The sequence below is a fragment of the Annulohypoxylon truncatum genome (genome assembly GCF_022578515.1).
Source record: "Annulohypoxylon truncatum strain CBS 140777 unplaced genomic scaffold F4807scaffold_1, whole genome shotgun sequence".
Classification (NCBI taxonomy): domain Eukaryota; kingdom Fungi; phylum Ascomycota; class Sordariomycetes; order Xylariales; family Hypoxylaceae; genus Annulohypoxylon; species Annulohypoxylon truncatum.
The window spans coordinates 644,273-665,709 of record NW_025953787.1 but is presented as its reverse complement, the minus strand read 5'-3'; the positions used below and the strand labels follow the sequence as shown (position 1 = coordinate 665,709).

General features: G+C 45.2%; 7 protein-coding genes and 1 non-coding gene across 8 annotated transcripts; 2 read left to right on the top strand and 6 right to left on the bottom strand.

The window, feature by feature from the left end:
- Positions 1-2,954: 2,954 nt before the first annotated feature.
- F4807DRAFT_6807 (carboxypeptidase S) lies at positions 2,955-4,952 on the top strand. Its single transcript, XM_048003337.1, has 2 exons — positions 2,955-4,248; positions 4,374-4,952. Exons 1-2 carry the CDS (start codon positions 3,075-3,077, stop codon positions 4,910-4,912), a joined length of 1,713 nt encoding a protein of 570 aa, XP_047859231.1. The 5' UTR covers positions 2,955-3,074; the 3' UTR covers positions 4,913-4,952.
- Positions 4,860-5,637, bottom strand: F4807DRAFT_6822 (uncharacterized protein). Its single transcript, XM_048003340.1, has one exon. The coding sequence runs from the start codon at positions 5,526-5,528 to the stop codon at positions 4,992-4,994; it is 537 nt and encodes a 178-aa protein (XP_047859230.1). The 5' UTR covers positions 5,529-5,637; the 3' UTR covers positions 4,860-4,991.
- Positions 5,638-6,397: 760 nt separating this feature from the next.
- On the bottom strand, positions 6,398-7,747 carry F4807DRAFT_455161 (uncharacterized protein; the record flags this gene model as incomplete). The annotated part of the gene is made up of 2 exons (XM_048000667.1): positions 6,398-7,083; positions 7,306-7,747. The coding sequence occupies 2 exons, from the start codon at positions 7,745-7,747 to the stop codon at positions 6,398-6,400; spliced, it is 1,128 nt and encodes a 375-aa protein (XP_047859229.1).
- Positions 7,748-11,319: 3,572 nt separating this feature from the next.
- F4807DRAFT_6796 (uncharacterized protein) lies at positions 11,320-13,615 on the top strand. Its single transcript, XM_048003336.1, has 3 exons — positions 11,320-11,405; positions 11,595-13,394; positions 13,445-13,615. Exon 2 carries the CDS (start codon positions 11,730-11,732, stop codon positions 13,131-13,133), a length of 1,404 nt encoding a protein of 467 aa, XP_047859228.1. The 5' UTR covers positions 11,320-11,405; positions 11,595-11,729; the 3' UTR covers positions 13,134-13,394; positions 13,445-13,615.
- Positions 13,616-15,380: 1,765 nt separating this feature from the next.
- On the bottom strand, positions 15,381-16,641 carry F4807DRAFT_6776 (uncharacterized protein). The gene is made up of 4 exons (XM_048003333.1): positions 16,343-16,641; positions 15,987-16,267; positions 15,765-15,930; positions 15,381-15,703 (listed from the first exon to the last, which is right to left on the bottom strand). Exons 1-4 carry the CDS (start codon positions 16,586-16,588, stop codon positions 15,689-15,691), a joined length of 708 nt encoding a protein of 235 aa, XP_047859227.1. The 5' UTR covers positions 16,589-16,641; the 3' UTR covers positions 15,381-15,688.
- Positions 16,642-17,845: 1,204 nt separating this feature from the next.
- F4807DRAFT_t3 lies at positions 17,846-17,934 on the bottom strand. Its single transcript has one exon. It is a non-coding gene; the product is annotated as a tRNA-Thr (tRNA).
- Positions 17,935-18,848: 914 nt separating this feature from the next.
- On the bottom strand, positions 18,849-19,916 carry F4807DRAFT_455158 (TAFII28-domain-containing protein; the record flags this gene model as incomplete). The annotated part of the gene is made up of 2 exons (XM_048000666.1): positions 18,849-19,211; positions 19,275-19,916. The coding sequence occupies 2 exons, from the start codon at positions 19,914-19,916 to the stop codon at positions 18,849-18,851; spliced, it is 1,005 nt and encodes a 334-aa protein (XP_047859226.1).
- A 448-nt stretch (positions 19,917-20,364) lies between these two features.
- On the bottom strand, positions 20,365-21,270 carry F4807DRAFT_404323 (uncharacterized protein). The gene has a single exon (XM_047996103.1). The coding sequence runs from the start codon at positions 21,168-21,170 to the stop codon at positions 20,634-20,636; it is 537 nt and encodes a 178-aa protein (XP_047859225.1). The 5' UTR covers positions 21,171-21,270; the 3' UTR covers positions 20,365-20,633.
- Positions 21,271-21,437: the final 167 nt, after the last annotated feature.

Below are 21,437 nucleotides of genomic sequence, written 5' to 3'. Positions count from 1 at the left end.
GGGTTAGTACTACCAGAGTTGCCTACTGTTCTAGGACCCATTGCCCCAGTCTAGCGTCGATATTCGGCTCTGGGGATACTAGGCCAACTTCTCTTTATAGTAATTAGAGCTTCCACAATAGCCCCACGAGTTTAGGATACAGGGATCATTCGCGTGGCGTAAACCTACCTACCTGGGTATAATATATCGTCTGCAATATGCATGCCAATCTCACTGCATATATGGTATATACCATTGGCACTCGAACTTGAGCTACCCAAACGGATATCATCTCCACCAGACTATTGTCATTCTTGCATTTGGTCACTTTGAAAAGAGAATTTATGATGGTATGATGATATGGATTAAGCCTCATAGTTCTTGTTTATCCTTGGACCGGATACTGCGGACGGGGTAGATCATTGACAACTGTCCTGGGAATATGGAAAGGTTGGAACCGGCAAGTGTTGAATTTCGAGACTAGAACAACCCATTGGAAGGAGGGAATAGACGGGAGGGAAATTCCGCAAGAAGCTCGCCACTAATTAGTTGCAAAGATTTCCTATATATCACTATGCAGTAGAGGGAAGGAATGCAGTCTAACAAAATTTAGTATAGGGACAGTCTGCAAGGCGGTGGAGAGAACTGCAAGGCGAGTACTATTCCATAGGCTGAAAGCAACGGACGATATTCCTTCATCTGGGCCCTTGTAATCTCTTTAGCGTCATACGTGTATCTTTTCGCGTGTACACATCACCCCATTGATCAACCAGATGTCCTCGATAGCGTCCCGGTTTGATGGAAGACTCTCATAGGGAGCCGTTCAACGCTCCGGAGTGGTATGCTTCCTGCCAAGGCACGTGCGAGGTTGGAATATAGGGAAGTCGTAATATCCTCATCTATCCTAGCAAGTGTGGGTCCCTTTTTTGGTTTCGCAAATGAGCTTAGTAATTTACGCTTCCGTAACTAAGCAGACGCTTAGGATGCAGCCAGGGGCAGGATTCGACCATTTTGGGACGCGATGGACGAGGCGATTATTCAGGACTTGTAGAACTTCGCTTACCGCCCCATCATGGACGGGATTAGTTTGGAACACTAACCAGATATGGACCCGTTACATTCGCTAACTCGTGTTCTAGGGCCGACATTCGCGGTTGACGCGGGTACTGGCTCTGTCACGGTGGACTTAGACATGGTTGATCGCGAGAAAGCTCTACGTCGTTTTCAAGCTGTCGTTCCAGCAAGAATTTCAAATTTTCTTATAGATTTTGTATAACTCTCGATCTATACAGATACTGTCTATATGATCTTCAAAGCTAATTGGCTAAATTTTCAATTGGCATTCCAAAAACAGCATGGCGACCACCCTAGGCGCATTATAATTGGCTGTTAGTCTGATGGTGTGAACCCGTGCCGCCAGTTCGCAGGTCCATAAGCACTCAAAGAAGACTGTAACGTTAGAGGTTCTATCTTCAATCGACTCTACGTAGCAGAAAATGCAAAATATATGTGATATGCATGGCTTGATGGATATGGAAAGCTGGTAGTTAGATAGAGTGAATACCAGAAAATGTAAATAATCCATGAAAAATAATATCGAATATTATCTACCCCTCACGTTCTCCTACACTGTGCCTAGTATGAATTAGGTACCCTTCTCGCATACCCGTTAGGTTCTCCCAAAGCACGGCCGGGTTGATACCCATCATCGGCCGAACGAATCACGGACTTCTTCTGCAAGGCTCACCGTCCGTGCACGACGGTACTCTAAGCAGATTCGCATGGATTAGACGTGACGTACATGCGGACCAGGTGCCTGGCCAATTGTCGTCCACATCCATGCAGAACGTGGCAGAAATGATACATCACATTGCAAGGTACCGGGCAGATATATTCAAACGTATAGTATGACTAACATGTTTGAGGTGCTTTATGCTGTGGAGTGTGGACGGCTGGACGGCTGGACGGCTCTCATACTCCTCGGTCTGCAGCCTCGGGCCGTGTTTTTGTAAGAACCCGTATCTGTCGTGTCAACGTCTCCACCGTCATGAGACGGGCAGGTTTCCTATTATTGCCCGATGATCATCTACGGAGTATGGTTTGGTAAGCAGGTAAGTACGAGCACCGTTTCGGTTAGCGGCAGCCGATCAATCCTAATAAACCCCAAAACAGCCTATCGCCATCGCCAAATTGGTAGTGTATCACTTTACTGCATTTCTTCGGACCTTTAAGGGCCTTGGTCTGCATACAGAGCTGCTCATAGGTGCACGTCACCGAGACCGAGGCTCAACATCATCAGATATCAGACATCAGACATCATCGTGCCAGTTGACGGTGAAATCCTGTCAAAATTCTGGAGAATGCATTGCGTGGTGCGTATTTCCACTACGGGCTTCACTCTCCGACGTCGGACAATGTGATAGAAATTTATTTAGACAATTGTTGCAACATCTCCATGGTCCTAGGAAGATAACTGTAAGAGTGCTCCAGCAATTTTCGTCGATATTGGCCCCTAACCTAGCTATATTATTATATACATTCTGTAGACTCAATTTAAGAGCTTCAAGCTGCGCTTCTTTGTCATAGGTAAATCTAGGTCATTACCTGTTAACTACCTATGCCACATTGAAAACAGATTGAAATTCTTCGAAAATCATATTATTCCGAAAAGGAATGCGAATATGGATCTCGAATATAGGTACTACGTAGGTAGACATTGCACCCCAACGCCAATTGAGAGCCGCAATACCTTCGGTGTCTTTCCTGGAAAGTACCTAGTCTAAAGTTTGGGGTTTGTTATGTAATCAATTCTGCTATGCCCGATGCTCGAAACAGTTCAATTCCGAAATCTACGGAAATCTCCTAAGATATCGCTGTGGCGGGGTAAAGTAGAAGCTACTTAGTACCTATGGTGCAACTTCGAGCTGCCTAAATAGTAGTGCAATTGACTGGAAAATGCTTAGTCACCGATGATAAGAAGATTTATCATACCTACATGTAGATGACCAATATCTTGGCTTTGAATTAAATCGAATCATCTTCCATGCTCTTCTCCTTCTTCATTCAATTCTCTCCGCGCGGGAGCATATTGAAAGATGTATGAAAAAGGGCAACTTCTGCCTCATCCGCAGGCTACCGTCTCCAGTTCTCGGCAGAGGTCGCTATGGACTTCGCTAGTTCAAGTTGCCGCTGTCTGTGTACTTCTCAAGATATCAGTATTTGACGCCTTCATTGTTCCCCGCTTACGGAATGACGATTCGGAGATCTTGGCAAAATGCGAACAGGTTGAGCCTCTCTTCCCTAAGGGGAATCCTGCACTCTCTAAGATGGATGACTATATCGCTTCACCTAAATTTCTGAACGAAACCGTATCTCGCATGGCCGCCGCAATTCAGATTCCCTCTGAGTCCTACGACGATTTGGGCCCTGTAGGAGAAGATAAACGATGGGATATCATGTTTGATTTTGCCGCCTACCTAGAGAAGACATTTCCGCTTATTCATGGCACATTGAGCCTTGAAAAAGTCAACACTCATGGTCTCCTTTATACCTGGCAAGGATCCGACGAGAAGCTAAAACCTACCGTCTTGATGGCTCATCAAGACGTGGTGCCCGTCGCGGAATCGACCGTTGGGCAATGGACGCATCCTCCATACAGCGGCTTTTTCGACGGTCGCTACATCTGGGGCCGAGGGTCTTCCGACTGCAAGAACAACCTCGTCGGAATCATGGAAGCTGTTGAGCTGCTTATAGATGCCGGTTTCCAGCCAGCAAGGACTTTGATTTTATCTTTCGGATTTGACGAAGAAATATCAGGCGCTCAAGGCGCCGGAAATCTTTCCAAAGCATTAACTAGCCGCTACGGAAAAGATGGCGCGGCACTCATCGTCGACGAGGGGGCTGGTATGTCAACCGTCTGGGGTTCTACGTTTGCCCTCCCCGGAGTTGGCGAAAAGGGTTACATAGACGCCGAAATTATCGTCCGCATGCCAGGTGGTCATTCCTCGGTCCCTCCCGCTCACAATGGGATAGGAGTTATGTCGGAATTGGTTTCACTGATTGAGGCGAATCCTTATGAGCCAAGATTATACTCTGATAATCCGTTTCTAAGTCTTCTCCAATGCGGTGCTGCTCACAGCCCGGAGTTCCCAAGTAAGCTCAGAAAGCTTCTTCCTTCGCATGGCAGCCAAACTTGTTCCAAGAAGGATAAACTCGCTCTGGAGGCGGCAAAGTCCGGTGACATTGTCAAGTATCTCTTCACAACATCAGGTATGTAATATTGAAAGCTCTTACTATTGCCCAAGGCCGGTTTCAGGGGTTAGATCATTCCAATCGATCTTCCTGGGCCTAAATACCTTCAGTACAGAAGAAAATACTGACTTTCATTATTTCAGTGGCACCTGATGTTATCAGTGGGGGTGTTAAGGTCAACGCACTCCCCGAACGTGTCAGAGTCCTTGTCAACCACAGGGTCAACGTTGGCGAACGTCCAGCTGATGTTCAGGTGAAATTGACAAAATTGGCGCAACAAGTTGCTCGCAAGTATAATCTTACTGTACACGCTTTCAATGATGAATCAGAGTCTCCATTATCCATTACTCTCAACACGCATCAGATATTAGAGCCTGCGCCAGTCACGCCAACATCTGTTGATGCTGTGACTCCATATGCAATACTCTCAGGAACTACACGAGCTATATACGGCGAAAAGCTTCTAATGGCACCGGGTATCACGACCGGAAATACTGACACGAGGTATTATTGGGATTTAACTAAGCATATTTTCCGCTATGGTCCTAGTTGGGATGGTGAATCTGAAGGTCTAGGGGGAATTCACACCGTGGACGAGAAACTCAGCATCCCTGCCCATATCAAGGGGGTTCAATGGTACAGTCTATTCATTCGTAACATAGATCAAGCAGATTTGGAATAAGCAGGTAATCCTGAATTTTATTCGAGCTAGTTGGAAATACCTACCTAGGTAGTCCTCTTTAAAACATATCTGGCGAACTTCAAGTTTTATCAGTATTGACTATTCGCATCTGCATTCTTAGAGGCCCTGACAGAACAACATTCGATTGCCTTTGCTTATCGAGTCTGAGAATTTCGAACAACTCCAAATCCATAGATTCAGTGGCGTAAATCTCACCGCCAACATCTGTTTCCCCGTCGAATTCTACGTATCCCACCCCCAAGCACAGAGACTCAGGCCAATCCAACACTCGCGATGGCTCATTACCAACACGGGGCACCAATATAATCCCAAATTCAAGTTGGATTTGGTGGATGCCTCTGGAAATAGCTTCGTCAGCTACAGCCTCGAACTCACAAAATTTATGACAAGAGCCGCAAGAATCCAGCCAGCCAGAAAACGGAGCGGAACATACTAAGCATCTATGGGTATCGCAAAGAGGGCATCGTAGACGATCTCCAAGTTCTTTGCTAAGGATCGGGATGTTCTCAGTAGCTTCGATGAAGCGATGGCCGCAACCGAAGAAAATGCCCATGCCGCCTGCCACTTTCACTTGCTTATTTTTTTCCTGGAACATGATAATTTGGTAGTATTTCTCTCAAGTTGAAGGTAATGTCGGTGTGAACAATAACCCAGAATTAAATTTAACTCATAACACCATTGTTTTATCTTCGCCTGACTCTTTGATCCAATAATTTGCAACTATCCTAGGTGGTAGTTGGTATCAAGTATTTTTCATACAATCAGTTCTTTGTTCGAAAATTTCAGGGACAACAATAGTGTTCTATGGCACTGTCAAAGAAAATAAGACACCGGCAGAATGAGTCGCTTAGGTACCTCTTTGAGTAAGTACCTACTCACTTGGCTGAGGCGTGTAGATACCAGGTAATAGAAATGAAACTGATTACATTAACAAGGTTTGAATAGACTATAAACCAGTGCATTCAGGAGTGAGATGGAAGTTCTTATATTTGGCTAAGAACTGTATGGATTATTGTAGTTAGATGAAGATAAAATTATCTCCAATAACACCATCCTATGTGCGTTAAACGTCCGATGGTGATCATGGGGATAGAAAGGCGGCGATTAGGCCGCAGTTCGTAACATATCACAAGAGTAGGTAATTGACGTATATTTCTCGTAATTTGAATTTATATTTATTCACATCACATACCTACCTAGGTAGGTACCTAGTTTGTAGGCATTAGATCACCTGTATTATGAACGGTATGATCTACTGAAATGAAAGGAGTGTTGCTCCCACGGAATGGTAGCGAGCTGGATACACCCACGCCCACTAAGCTAATAAGTGGCTAATCCCCTATTTGGTAGATTACCTACGTAATCACACCATGATAATCTACCTATCTGTCTAGGTACTTAAAGTATTTTACAGATACCTTCACCATTTCATGACTATCATGAAAATTTAGCAACATCCTACGCCTACTTACGGCTCGTGAAGTAAGCATCTCGAACAGACTCACTTATTGTTCCCGTTAAAGCGGCCTGTACAACCCTCGCTTCAGGGCGAAGATCGAGCTGAACGAATAGATCATAGACATCAAGCCATCGAGGGTCTACTTCTGCTACAGAAAAGTCGAAAAACATCTTATGGAGCTGTTGATGAGTAGCATTCGCTGCGAATTCGCAGAGACGTACCGCTATTCTGGCCCGACTGACGACTTCAGCTGGATCTATTGTGCTGGCTGCCTGGCGAAATTCGATCGTCCTTTTGACCTCCCATGCTAGCTGTTGGAAATTATAAGCTGAGCGGATGGGAGTTCTCAGCAATTCTGCAATGTTTTCACGGTTCGTCGTCCGCAGAATTTCTGCAACCGCCTCTAACAGCGGGGTAGGTGAGAAGTTCTCCTGGGTTTGCTCTATTCCGAAGGCAAGTCGAACCCGATTGAGGCTTCTATTTAGGGTTTGGGGGTCAATAGTGTAGCTTTGCGTAGTGGGCCGAGCTGGAAAATTATCCTCTACTCGAACTTCTTCATTTTTCGTTCGGAAGAATCCGAGTACGGAACTGAAGCGCCCCCTTCCTGCTTTTCTAGTCCCGGAGATTATCACTGTATTATCAAGATCATCAATCTCTGACTCGTTCTCATCGAGGTGACCTATCTTCACGCCTAAAGTTATGTTAGAATAAAGACGGGGGCTGGGGCTGTAATAATGCTCATTGCGCCTATGTTCTGGATGAGACTGTGCTAAGACAGGGTCTGCTGCGTAAAGAAACGCAGCTATCTGACGAAGCGGAACAAGTGGAATCCAGTTATTTCCCTGCCCAACGTGTATGTGAAGCCCGCAATTCTTAGCAGGAGTAATCCAAAAGGTGTTTTGTAGGAACTCACAAACCCGGCGGACTTGGTCGAAGCCCTCGTTGGTAGTCCATAGCGCCGGTGAAATAAGCTCAACTCCAACCCATCCAGATTGCTCAGTAGTTATTTCTACCAACTCGTCAGGCAATCTGTGTAGTGAAGGATCGTTATGCATATCCCACTCACGAAAGGGATTTAAGTGATTCCATTCTTGATCAGACTCGATGTTAGGCCTTCTGTCATCCACTGATAAAACTGATGCTTTAGGTGCTTTTTCTAACACGCTTCTGAGCCTCTCGAGTAACGGGTTAAATAGATCATACGTCTCGTCAAACTTCTCGACAATTAGTGGGCCACCAGGGTGTGACTCGAAGCCTGGAGGCCGGGACGTCAAGTTCTTGCCTCGTACGCAAAAGAAGATGTAAAACTCCATCTCAACGCCAAAGCTCAGCATTCTCTCTTGTTTGGCTGCCATTTTCGGATTCTGGGTAATTTCCTTGTCTCTGGTAATTCACAAGTGCTTTCAGCCAAACAATTCCATTGACAGTTGGGCTCCTTTTAAAGACGTTTGTTAGATCTATATTGTCCTACAGAAAGAGCGTTGTTTTTCGTTGATACTTCACTAATCCATTGTACCAAAACAAGAGCATAGATGGATAGGGGTGCTCATCTCTAGAGTACTAACAGTCACCCTGTTGGAAAACTACCTCTCAAGTCTCACGTGGTTCGAACAAACAAAAGCTAGATCGTATCAAAGGCCTCGATTGGAAGCATTATGTGATATCCTCTCAAGAGAGCCTCAATGACCATAAGGTTCATCCATCTCTAGACTTGTTCCACCACGTCTAGCTTTGTACTTCCCAATAAACCTAGTCCCATCATACCAACGACCAATTTTGGTACATCTAGACGGCTAGGAGGTTCTTGGATCCATTGTTGTGAATCGATGAAACTGTCCTTCGAGAATGCTTCGACGAGGGGAGAACCTCAACGTCGGGCGGGGGTTTGTGGAAGATGGACGGGAATTCCCCACCATCCACACTCATCTCCGTGACTCTCGCGTAACTCATAGGTATATCTGGGGCATGACCGCGTTCTTGCCATGTTGGAGTCGCACACGCTTTGCCAGACGTTCTAAAGCAATAAGAGTTAGTGTTTGTGGTGAGGCTTGAAGTATTTCCGGTAAATGTGGTTAGGAACCCTTCGGTCCTAGACAGACCAAATAATAGGAAAAGAAGCCCACAGTATTACGTACCCAGGGAAATCTGTTCAGCGGGCCTCGACCGCATTGCATACAGTAGAAATTCCAGGCAATAGCGTGGCACATAATGAGATAGTGGTCGAATTGAATAGAATTTACTTGTATAAGTGTGTCTATTGTTGTTCAAGTGGATTGTTTGTGGAAGAGGATTTTTCGGATATTTGGAAAGAGAATTGGCCAAATAGTGTAGGTCTCGTGAGATCAAGAAGAGAAGGGTAAAGAAGGAAGTTCCAGGTTAGAAAAATAAATTGTTTTCAAAGTTTATAACAGTATAATCACCTACATAGGTACCTATTGGCGACGCTGTTAAGCTAATAATGGTATCGACGGGATTGTGGGAGTATAAATACCATGAGACGAGAATTATCCCTTTAGTTGGCACAAGACTACAGTCTCCACAAAACCGGTAAGTGTACATTGGTAACAGCGCAAGCCCTTTAAGCCTGTAAGCGTTGCGGCTCTCTCAGTGATCTCCAGAGGCGTTCAACCAACTAGAAGTAAGGTTTTCTGGGTGCCAGTAGAACTCAGGGGTTGCTTGAAGTACAATCACTAATCGTGGCGGAGCTGTAGTCTTACGCCAACTAAAGGGATAATTCGGTATTACACTCATTTGAAAGTAGACTTATGGACACTTAGAATCAACTAGTTAATCTAAATCTTAACAGGTATATATATTTGCTATAGTGTGTTGTAATATTGAGAATTTTATATGGAATTACTTCTCACATGGACTATACTTTTCTTCATGGTAAATATCATGACACATCTAATACCTTTATGAATCGTTCACCGGGCTAGAAATTCTAACAAACAAGATCGTAAAATTATAATTTCTGTTAAATACAATCGGGATACTAGCTCATTCCCTAGTCGTTTTGTCGGCTCTTTGTTCCGAACACTGTTGTAACTAGTCCGATGGCGGGGTGGTGATGTCCGGATCCCGGCCTCGGCTCCGGCTCCGACATCACGGCTCTCGTGAAATAGTACTTCGCTATTCACATTCAGTGGAGAGAGGAAGTATTGGTTCCCAACTAGGTACATAAGGTGAAGAGAGCATTCAAATTACTTGATCCATCAAGACTGCTTATATGGGTATGCTGCGTGCCCGTGCAACACCCTTTCAATTCAACTTCAACAACAATAAATATGAATTGCATAGTCCCCAAATGGCACAAACTTTTATATTCTATGCCACTTCCATAGCAATAAGCATCACCCCGCAACTCCCTGCTTTAATTCACAACGTCGCTAAAGATCGTGTTACATCCAATCAAAAATTGAGACGTATTTAATTCAATCCTTCGGCAGTGCTAAGCTGAACATGCCGGCTCCTTGGAATATTTCCCAGGCGCTTATACGCTAAAAGCCCAGCTAAATTCTATTTAGCGGACCCCTATATACGAAGTTCATCACCTGAAAACTCTTGTCGAGTTACTCCAGACAATATACCTGGCAACATTACAACAGTTATTCATCCATATCCATTTTTGAATAGTTACGCTAAAATTTTTATCTTTGATATAATCTCACGCATATCACCAATAAGCATGAATCTATTAACTTCAATAATCACTTTGATGAATCGGGTTAAGTTAAGTTTTTCTGTGGGGTTTATTAATCACGCAGCGCAACCTTTGCGGCACCCACTACGTCAGTAAAAAACCGCTTACATCTTAATACTTAAATCTCCAAGTTGCTTTCAAAGTTACCTATGTTTAATGGGGGCAATATATATTTTGCGTCTACGAATATTTATGACCGTCATTCTTAGTTGATATGATTTTATGGTTTGACGAACGAGGTTTGATTAAAGCGTCTTATAGTGGTTTCCCCTTGAACTTTTAGGAAGCTGCAAGAACTCAAATCATGAAGCTATCCTCACTTGCCTATGAGTTTCTTCTTATATATGTGAGTGGATGCCTCTTTCATTTTCCAGATAAGCACTTCTGGAATGGAACTTTTAGTTCTGGATATGACCTATAAATTCCAGAAATTTTCCATTTTTGGGAGTAAGATATATAAATATCGTATCGTGCTGCGTTTATCACTCGCATAAGATTTCCTTGGTGCCCAAATTGCAACTGCGATTGATTCACTCAGCTGTCATTCTACCTGTAAGCGGCACGTAGGCTAGGTGTTTGAGGCTTAAGCAGCATCCACTAGGTGCATACATAAATATCGGTAGCTTCCAAGTTGCTCACGCGAGAACATTAGGCGTGGATTACTCGATTGATAGGTAGGCATAAACCCTGAAATACCTAGTACTTGGTACCTCCTCTCACCCCTTATGCTGACTTAGCTTAGATGTAGCACACATCCATGCATAAGCACCTGAAAGTTGACGAATAGCAGGGGCATGTGCACTAAATGTGCTAAATATGGTGTCCGGGGATTCCAAGTTGGAGTATATCCCCACCATTAACCCTCCACCTCTACCCAATACGTACCAGGTACCCTACGTACTCTACCCCTCATCGCACATTCTCCGAACAACTACCACCTAATCATCTCACTTCACCATCACAACATCATCGAAGAATCGAATACCCTTTACAAGAATTATGAAGCTACTTACGACGGTTCTCGGCGTAGTACAATCTTCATAAACGTATCCCACTCTTCATCTCCCTCTTCATCCTCATTCCCATCTTGTACGCCTTGGAGTCCCCACATACATTATCTTCCCTCTCTCCGGCTCGGGCATAATCCTTATCACTTCAATCTCTTGGTGGAGGCAGGTTTGATAAGCTAATCCATCTTCCATACCTACATCTCACAAGTCTGTTATCGGGTTTATCGCTGCGATAAATCTGTATCCAAACGTCGTCGTCGTCGAGCGAGACTTCGACGTCAACACCTTTAGGTCCAGACGGTACTTATTTCACGCACATATCCCACATCCCCAAGCCCCTCAACATCTCTAATACTATCACTTCTTTTTTCCATCATAAATTCATTTTCAACCCTAGGTCTGGGCCGACCGAATATCGGGCGTTCTACGTTGACTTTACGGCCTATTCAACACCTTGGTTCAGATTCCTCATTTTTTCTACCTTTTCAGACTGCTTCCTCCTGATCGGCGGCACCCGAAGGCCTCGAGGATTTTCTCTATCCACACATCGAACTCAACAGCTTGACCTGGATAGCTTATTGTTTTTATTTCCTTGGCCAGGACAAAGACCTGGTTCATCGGTTGATGTCCATTCATTATTCTAACTTACCGGGCTGGCAGGTGCCAGAAGGTTCCGAGGTCAAAATGGATGACATCGGTGATCTAGTGGCAAGTGGAGTCATATTCGAAGACAATGGGCGACGAGAATCGGTGGTCGACTTAGACGATGACGAGGTGCGGGATGTCGAAATGGAGGACTCACCGCTCACCATGACTCCTGGCGGACTAACAGATGTGGCCGCACCTACGCCTGGTTCGAGAGTTTTTGCAAGGCCCATCACGCGATCTATCAGCAAACTCTCATCCATTGAACCCTTGGAGGCCCTATCCTATACCACTACTTCACTTCGAACCAGATTACAGACATCCTCTAAGAAACCTCCCCCTACCTTGAATCTTACTAAGCTCGAAGAGTCTAAAGACATCAAGTACGGCAATGAGAATGAGCTCATCTTGAGAAGCAAGGATAGTAATCAGATCTCACCGTCGCTGGAAAAACTGCTTAGGGAGCACCCAGAGATCGGACAGCTTAGGATGCCATTCCGTCGATCGGCTCGCATTGGTGATCACCAGGCCCCAACAAATGACGTTAAGCCGGCCACTATGACCCTAACCAAAGCTCGAGTGAAGAGAGTCGGCAGCAAAAGAACGAAGGCGAATCCTATCAACCGCTATCCGCGTCGCTCGTCCCGCTTGTGGAAGCCTCTCACAGAATTTCCACAATATGCCCAGCTCCCTCCCGAACTCAAGATGATGGTCTGGGAGGCCGCAATTGAACCGAGACTGTTGTATATATGCAATAGATCATCAATCATGCATGCGGGAGCAGCATTTGGGGCTCAGAATAGCCCTCCAAAGTGGTTTAATACCTGCCGTCTCTCTCGATTCATCGCGAAGCTTCACTATCAAAAGCGATTCGGTCTTCACGACCCGTTCGTCCCCAATATCAATCTTAAGACAATCCAAGATTTTAACACAAATGATGTTGTGATCTTCGAACCCTGCCATGGAGCGTGCCGCGGATGTCATTGTGCTCGACACCAGTACTGCGAGGACGATCGTTCCGTCGTTAGATTCTTGGCCGTCCAGACGGAATCGCCCCATTTGCCAGGCACAACGGAACCATGCTGGCAAACTATCACACGCTCGTGGCCCAACGTCGAGACACTTTACTTGATGAGGGTTCCCGTTAGGGGTGTCGACAAGCGAGAGAAGGCAATGATCCGTGTTCATGCCAATAACCATGAAACAGCGCTCCTGCGAAGATTCGAGCAATGGAAGAAAACCCAAGGAAAAGGTGTGAAGGTAAATCAGCTGGAGTTCGTCGAGGTGGTTCAGAAGGAGGATGCCACTGCGAATCCGAAGGACCAGTATCGATCAGTGGTTGACCGACTAACCGGCTTTCCTGAGGACGTTATCCTCGGCTAATAATTAAACCTACCTATACAGTATCATTGCTGCGAATGCCACACTCTAAGTATTTTGGCATCTAAAACTTTGCAAAATTTGCTTCAAAGATACGTCTTGGAATTTGCTAAATATTGATTGGTGAGTCTGAAGACAACCAAGATATCCAGTGTCTAGAAATACATAAAGTTCTACACTTTATCTGGTCATTAATCATCCAAATATGGAATTGGCCAGCCAACCCAATCCCTCATCTCATTCCCCTCTCACTCTCATCTTCAGGTATGTCGGCCCGAAATTTCCCGTATTCGTTCTGTTACTGATATCAGTAGACATTATCACCGCAGTATCGTCCCATGGGGTCGACATTGAGTCACGTTTTTCGGGTTTCTAAATAAAATCGACCGTATTAACGAAACTCGGTACCGAACCCTTTCTATTCTACAACTCCTTCATATTGCGGAGTACTCGCCAAGACTACAAACACATAGTCTTCCTTTAGAAAACAGTTAGTCTAAGTACCGACATCGAGGGCCTTACTACGAATGCATTAACTTCGATCATAGCCAACTCTACTCAACTTAAGGCCAATACTCAACGGCTTTCAATGCCCAAGAACCCCGACTCATCTCGATTTTATCCACGCCGAGCTTGACAGTGCCTTTATGCAATCTAACACACTGGTGAATGAAAATACTTTCGGATTCACACATAAATGGTTCGTGGAGAATCGCAAAGGCATCTGCTTAACCCGGGACTTACTACGGAAGCATTCTAGACTGTTGTCAACGTTCGACATAGCAGCAAGACTCCTTAGCAATCATCGCCTGCAGTCCTAGGGAACATAAGCCTGACTAGCTCAAGGGATGGGATATACTAGATTCCTCTAACCCAACAGTCTAATCCCAGAAATACCGTTATACCCGTGGTTTATCATGAACACTATCCCAATACCCTACGTACTCGACATGCTTGCCCGCTTACTACTTTACCCCTGTGCCAATTTTCAATAGCTGCAAAACACGACGCCCATATAAAAACAACGAACCCTTGCTATTTGGTCATTAGGTTTGCAGCACATGGAGGTGCGTTGGTGGTTCGATACTGGCGATGGTGAGAACCGGCTAGAATACGGGAAACATTATATGTTTCTTTGAATGCTTCCATTATGGTGGGTTCTACGTCGGAGTTTGTCGCCTGGAGTATCACGAATTCTGCTGCCCGGTTCGGAATACGGCCTGCCACCGAGGTCAACAGCTCTCTGCTGGATGAGGGCAGACCATTTTTCGGAATGGCGGTTACTTTGAGTTTTTCACACTCCCCATATTCGAGTACCTTACTTAGGTACCAATGCAAAACGTCACCCATGAATTAAAAAAACCTTTTCAGTGACATGAAACTTCTGCTGTGACTCATATGTGTAGGATAGCATGAAAATTAATGTCAGCAATTGCCTTGAGGCGCCCCAGGATTAATTCCAATGTATATATATATGAATGTTAGGGTTCCTCGTTCTAACACTCTGAATGGCACTTAGCTCGCCAAGCACCATTTAAGCCATAAATCATGCTATATTTGAAACGAGGGCTTTCTTTGATAATTCCTTGGCCTATTATATCGCAATACACATAGTATCACTCTTGTGGGCGACTTCTACTAGCCATTATACATATCATTACCATAATTTACTTAGGTACTATGTACATAATTCAGGGGTGACCCCTTTTATGACTAAGCAGCTTTTTGTGGGGGTGCACAACTCAACCAGTCTATGTCTTTACGGTTGGCACATGAGGCTTGAATAATGAATACCGAGTTATCCCATTATCGTGTTTATGGGCAAGAGAGATAAGTGGATGATGATTGAGCGAGAAGAAAAATGGATTGAACCGATCACTTGTTGATTATCGGAGGGAGTAGTCTAGAGCTCTTTGCCCAGCAATGTCGATGTTTCCTAGTCCTTTAATTCCGCCTCGTGACAGTTTCGGATTTATCTATTAAACACTTGCTTTCGTCCTCGTTAACTAAGACGTTTCACCAAACTTCTTCACTGATTCATGAATTGTCTCCTAGGCAACGACCTCAGCAATATGAAGTTAATCTACCCTTGTAGATAGATACCTAGATGAACACCTAGTAGTCGCAGCATTCTTTCAGATAAGTATATTTTATTATATGGGCGTCTAAGGAAGAACAGGGGTTGGGCATGTCGAAGCTACCTAGGTATGGCACCTACAGTATGACTATCATGTAGTGAGGGCGGGAATGCTATATTTCAAATATGAATTATGTACTCATTACATTCATTCTTCGAAGGATTATTCCCCTTCTTGAAACCTATACGTACGAGAGATAAATGCCTCGTTTCGTCAAAGAGTGTCGTGATTCCTACTTCTTCAGCCCCCAAAATCTTTCGTAAATTCTATTACCGGCGGAATCGTTAGATATATCGAAGGACCCATGGGAGATGATTTCTTGACTAAGTACATCTAGAGCTACATATAGCAACGTATGATCGTAGGGCGGCTCGCTCGCTGCATAATCTTCGTTTCGTAGGTACATTAGGATGGCGTCTTCTATTTCAAATATTTCTTGACAAAATATCGTGTCAACTAAATGATCTTATTTGCTGCCATTTCTTGATGGACTCACTGGTGGTCCCTTCTCGTCGAGGCCCTCAAAATCGAAATTCGAGTTTACTGGCAACTCCTGCCTTTCGGGCCTTTCCTGTTCTTGTAGCGTATAAGAAGCGGATGCGTTCTTCCTGTGCCAGTGGACTTCTACGCAATCGCGGACGAACAGGACGAAGTGTACTAGTCTTGAGCCGGGTTAGCTAGGAGACACGAGATGTATGATAAATGGATTAAAACTCACGATACGACCATGCCAAGAACACAGGCAATGATATTCATGCCCAACCATAGGTCTCCGTTGGCGACGTAGTCAGGGACGGGAGTCCCATCTCTGCCGTCGTAATAATCGTGCCACGAATAGGAGTCGAAGGCGAAACTGATGAGGACAGCTGACATTCCGATACCTCCTAGCGAGAGGACGAGCTCGAATCCGAGAGAAATTTGCGGCCGGATTCCCGTTTTCCTGGCTCGGACGCACATCACGACATACTCGGCGAAGTCGTACAAGAGCACTGCCACAGCCTGGTATTTGAATTTCGTTAGCTATTGCTCTGGCCCTGATAGACGAACGAGGGCGAAAGTGGGAGTTGATCTTACCAGCGGAGTACCCATGAGCGGGTAGCCACTGAATCCGTCAGGTGCTGCGAACCCGGCCAGACTTATCCCGAGGAATGGAAGGGAGAGCGTGGTTGATATGATGCGTAACGCAAATCTAGCGTTGTCCCATGCTGCTTGGTCTGGTCGTCTAACTACGGTTTGGGGGGCGTCCGGGATAGCATATTCGGTATCGGCGATAGATGCCGGTCTGTCTTGACTTGGAGGAGACATCGTGAAGTTGGTCATCGAAGCTTTGCACACACTTGGAAGTTTGTGTCACACTCTGATCTACCGATTCATTCACCCTTATTTATTCTTACATACCTACCATAATATAGTCATTTAAATGTATGCATTGTTTCCTGCTGCCTGAATTTCTTAGATAATTGAGTAACAGTGGTATATACCTAACTGGGTAGTTGTCAATACGAACTTCTCAGCGTCGTGATCTGCACTGAAAGGATTCTTTGGGTTATACAAGGTCCCTTTCCGATCTCAAACTTTCCTATTACGATGGAGGTCTATTGTTATGATTGGCAACATGTTCACTCCCCACTACATGAAACCTGGCAGTTCGAATCTTCAGCCACTGGAAACCAGCCAAGTAGAAGTCTCACCACACAGCCTTTACATGCCTTAGCTTGTTGATCGCGGTCCAGGCAGCGGAATAAACTGAGCTCTAACTCGATACCCTTGATTAATGAACGTGCTGTTGTATGCATGTCAGGGTGACCGTGGCGGCAGTGTTTCGCCCCACATAACCATACTCCATCTAGAGATATTATCATACGGAGTTGGGAGATGAGGCCATGCAGGAGAAGATATGTCGCCATTAGTTGAAGATTACGAGATAAGCACAAGATAGAGTCTAAAGAGAGCTTGTTAATGGAAGCGAAATTTAAGATTGAACAAGTGACTACGTAGGTAGTTAAAATGGGAAATTTAGTAGAGAAGTGATTGAATACCACTTGGTAGATTAAAGATAGGTGGGCTGGAAAAGAAGCCAATCGTTTATCCGATGTAATTGTGAATGAAGTGATGGCTGTCCGTGTCGTGATCGTGAGTAAGCATTGGATGGATACTACCCCTTGGCGGCTGAGACGGTGAAGCCGGGGATTAATTTCGATGCCTGGAAAGTTTCAGGGATCAATTGCGGGTGTCGATCGGTGCTCCGCTTGATTCCCCTTTTAGAATGATGACAATTGGACCTGACGAGAATTCGGTCCTGTACTGTAATTTTCGCTGGTGGTCGGCACCGTAGCTGCTGTTAATTAACTACATGGTTGGCTTCACTCACACCTTCATGCCGACCTCGTACGCTTCAATCCGTTGGAAGCTGCTATGGTGAGTGAACTACATACATCCTGCTAAAGCAGTAATAGCGTTTTAATTCAATGCGTGGAGGGAATTCAACGGTGATCAATTACTTAATTAATGGTTCATTCAATAAGGGACAAAAGAAAAAATTTGATGAGTGACGTCGTCAACATGTGCAAAAGTAAATGCCTCCACACCGGATTGAACGATGGACCTCAGCATGAACTTGTAAATGGACTTACAAGTGCTGCGCTCTACCACTGAGCTATAAAGGCTTGGTTAATTGCCGCTAGTAATGGAATAAGTACCATAGTTTTTGTGGGGACGACAGGCTCGTCAGCACGTGATTTCCATACAATGTCGTGATGATTTTTTGACGTTTTATTTAGTCTGTGAAGTCATTGCTCATGAAATAGCGCAGTAAAATGTCGCTATTTTCAAGCTAGTGGCCTTGCCATTATATAGCTATTATTACGTTGAACAAGTCAAACGGATTTTGTAGCTGCAAACATAACAAAGGTCCAGTAAGAAGGCGATGTATGCAGGATTTGAATATGGCAATTGGTGGCTCATTTGATATAATCATAACATTGTACACATATTTAAGAGGACCATATGAGCAAGACTTGGTAATATTGAGTGGCCAAAGTAACACATTCTTGTGATTAGCCTTTGCTTGCATTTGTCGCATTTGCAGGTTATAGCATAGCTTGTAGGAGGTACGAAGATAAAGGTAGATCTATGAGCAAACGTGTCCCTGAAAGAATTCCGCTTTCAGGCCAAACAGAATGCACCATGCTATCAGTCTCGCCCCCCTCACTAATATTCCCTCCATGAAATCAATCTGCAGGTGTCAAGGTCGCATGAAAGTCCTTATATGGTAATATCGACTGGGTTATTCGATCGACCTGTTCCAACTCGGTATAACGACCCCTGACAAGGCGTTACGAAAGCACTGCAAAATCATACTTCTTTGGGTATCAATGAATAGGTGCATCCTAACGCTTCCGGTATAGCAAAGGCCGAAGTAGTTTTGGATGCGTCGTAAGGGCCTCTCTTTCGCATTATGATAGTACCGGTCAAATTATGTAGGGTCCTTCGTCTTCTTAGACGTACATTCGCATTTGGAAGTGCGGAAATCTTATCGCACCGATAACCTGAACCAAGCGGTATTTCGAAACGCCCGTACTCATTTGAAAATACGGCGTCCTCCGGCTTTCACAGCAAACCGTTCGGTCCCATTTTGTGTTTGCTGGTTCCAGAACATCAGACTTCCCATCGATCCGCCGTGCTCTGCAGAGGCTCTGTAGCGTCGGTATGCTTCTCGGAGGTGGTCGGGTCGCAATGGGGCTTCTCTGCGAGATTGGGATAGTTCACTTGTAGGTTGTAGCTCATCGTTGGGCAGGTCAGTCTGCTTCTCGCCCAGAGCTACCCATTCCTCTTGAATCTCTCGCGCTGCCTCGACAATGTCCCCGATATATTGCTTCAATACCGATTGCATCATTTGATGGACATTAACGGGACATGATTGCGAAGTAACGCTGTTGATGTGCTATAGAAATATTTAGTCACGCCGCGACTCAAGTCATTAGTATGGTAGAATACGGCAACCTACCCTCTTGACGTCTTGAGGTTTGAGAGTTTGACGATGCCAGACTTCATACCGGGCAAATTGTACGGGATCCATCTGAGACTTCACAAACGAGTTCAGTTCCTCCTGTTCCTGGACCTGTTCCTGCGTACGAGCAGTTGACATGCTAGCCATGTTCTCCGGCATCTCGAACTCCTCTTCCTTTTCCTTGTCTGCATCGGCATCCTTCCCGGCATTGTTGCCACTAGCATTGCTCAACACGGTTGGTGCACGACCTCCTGCGACGCTTGGCGATCCATATCGCATAGCTTCGGCAGCAGCCTCGCTTGCGCGCTCTGCTTTCGACTTCCTGCCTCGCTTCTTCTTGATAGGCGCGCCGCTCACCTGGCTTCCGCTGACGAGGCTCATATTATCCATACTGGGCGATCGCTGGAATGAGGGAGAGTATGGTCGGGCTTGCGACTCGTCCGGGGGAAAAGATGTTTGTCGGAGAGGATGGGCTGAGCCGGTAGAGGCTGTTGACATAATAGATGCTTTACGTCGCTTCATCGAGGGTGGTTGGACCGAAAGATCAGCACTCGTAGAACCGCGCTTCTTTGATGGTAACGGTGCGCTAGAATACGGTGGAGAACCCGCAGGCGAGTAGGCGCGTGGAGGAGACGCCATCTTCTTGGGAGCGACTAGTTTAGTGAAGTCCACTTGAAGTCGTAGATATCGCGACGGACTCGAGCTAACAGGTTGCTATGAGGCGTATCGGAGCCAGTTCAAATGGATGTAAATAATGACGAATATTGCGGTTCGAATAAATCCAGGGATTCAAAACGAAGGCGTCGTACGAAATGATGATTGAAAGAGGGCGAGAAATGGATGATTAAATGCGATAAGTAGTGAATTGTGGAAAGTACGATTTACAGTGTTAGATGACGAAGATCGAAGAGCTCGAGCCACAAGCTTTACAAAATCAAAATTAGCCACAAAAGCCACACTATTTATAGAACATGTAGTCCCTGAATCAGTCCCGCAGGGTCCCCCAAGTTACAGGTAGTACGGTAGCAGTCGTATTACATAATTATTAACGTTGAACTGCAAGCATTATCCCGTGCTAAGTTCGTTACAACACTTAATAGCTCTACGAAGGTTTTGAGAAAATATTATCTGATTACGCACTGGGCAAGGCATCTGGCTCGTAATTGGATGCATATGGATATGATTCCTTAAGCAACTAGACGGTGCGCTAATAAATGAGCTTGAATCGGACTAATCTGGATGACTAAGCCATTCGATTGACCGAGAGGTAGTTCAGCCATATTCACCGGCAAGTATCATATTTGGAGCCAGTTACCAGTTTGAAATGTGAAGGGGAAAAGCTCTGTCTACTTTTTATCAGGTATCCGGATCCGAGCTCGCCAAAAGTGGCTCTTCGCTATTCAGAGCAGAGCATAGGTCAACCATAGGATAAAGTGCAAATACGAAATATATCGTCGACACCGGAAACGTAAATACCGGTATACTGCTGACACCATCTCTCCTCGATCGCACCACGCGTACGCGCCAGCTGAGGTACGCGACCGCTTCTGCAATGGTCCCGATCACAAACAATAAACCCGTAATCTTGAGGCATATGCTCAAATACCACCGCCAATCGGGATCCACATATTCGCCATTGACGCCTGTGTACAGAGACTGGAGGGGATGAAAAATAATTATCAAAAAGGTGAGCTTGAGGGCCATCTCGCAACTTGCCGCGACAAAGGATACGAGCACAAAAGCAATCCGCTGGAGTGGGCTCAGTGGAGTGCGGTTTCGCAACGACGTGTCTGCGGCTGCGGACTTCTTAGATGATGGCGTCGGCACTGGTTCTGGCAGTATTGATTTTTCTTCGGTAATGGACCTCGGTGGAAGATATGCCATTGTGTTCATATCCGAAGGTATATGAATGCTAGGTAGATAGTCGGTTTGTAATAAAACACCACTTAATTGATACTGGGTTTATTTTCTGGTAGGTTGGCAGGCTTTTGTGGCAGTAGTGTTGCCGCTTTTGTAGGTATGAAGTCGAGAATTCGATTTGACCTTTGATGTTCTTGTAATAAGTGTCTACGTAGAGGGGAAAATGCACAAGGGATGGGGCAAGTGTCCTTATAAATAACTCTAACTTGAGTTCATCAGAGATACTAGGCTGGGTACAAT

What these genes read in the sequence shown, in the direction of transcription:
- F4807DRAFT_6822 (XM_048003340.1), bottom strand. Translation starts at nt 5,528, where the DNA reads ATGTTCCAGGAAAAAAATAAGCAAGTGAAAGTGGCAGGCGGCATGGGC.
- F4807DRAFT_6807 (XM_048003337.1), top strand. Translation starts at nt 3,075, where the DNA reads ATGTATGAAAAAGGGCAACTTCTGCCTCATCCGCAGGCTACCGTCTCC. An exon ending in GTATCTCTTCACAACATCAG is followed by an intron (nt 4,249 to 4,373) that starts GTATGTAATATT and finishes TCATTATTTCAG; the next exon opens with TGGCACCTGATGTTATCAGT.
- F4807DRAFT_6776 (XM_048003333.1), bottom strand. Translation starts at nt 16,588, where the DNA reads ATGACCAACTTCACGATGTCTCCTCCAAGTCAAGACAGACCGGCATCT. An exon ending in CGCTCATGGGTACTCCGCTG is followed by an intron (nt 16,268 to 16,342) that starts GTAAGATCAACT and finishes TTCAAATACCAG; the next exon opens with GCTGTGGCAGTGCTCTTGTA. An exon ending in GTTCTTGGCATGGTCGTATC is followed by an intron (nt 15,931 to 15,986) that starts GTGAGTTTTAAT and finishes ACCCGGCTCAAG; the next exon opens with ACTAGTACACTTCGTCCTGT.
- F4807DRAFT_404323 (XM_047996103.1), bottom strand. Translation starts at nt 21,170, where the DNA reads ATGAACACAATGGCATATCTTCCACCGAGGTCCATTACCGAAGAAAAA.
- F4807DRAFT_6796 (XM_048003336.1), top strand. Translation starts at nt 11,730, where the DNA reads ATGTCCATTCATTATTCTAACTTACCGGGCTGGCAGGTGCCAGAAGGT.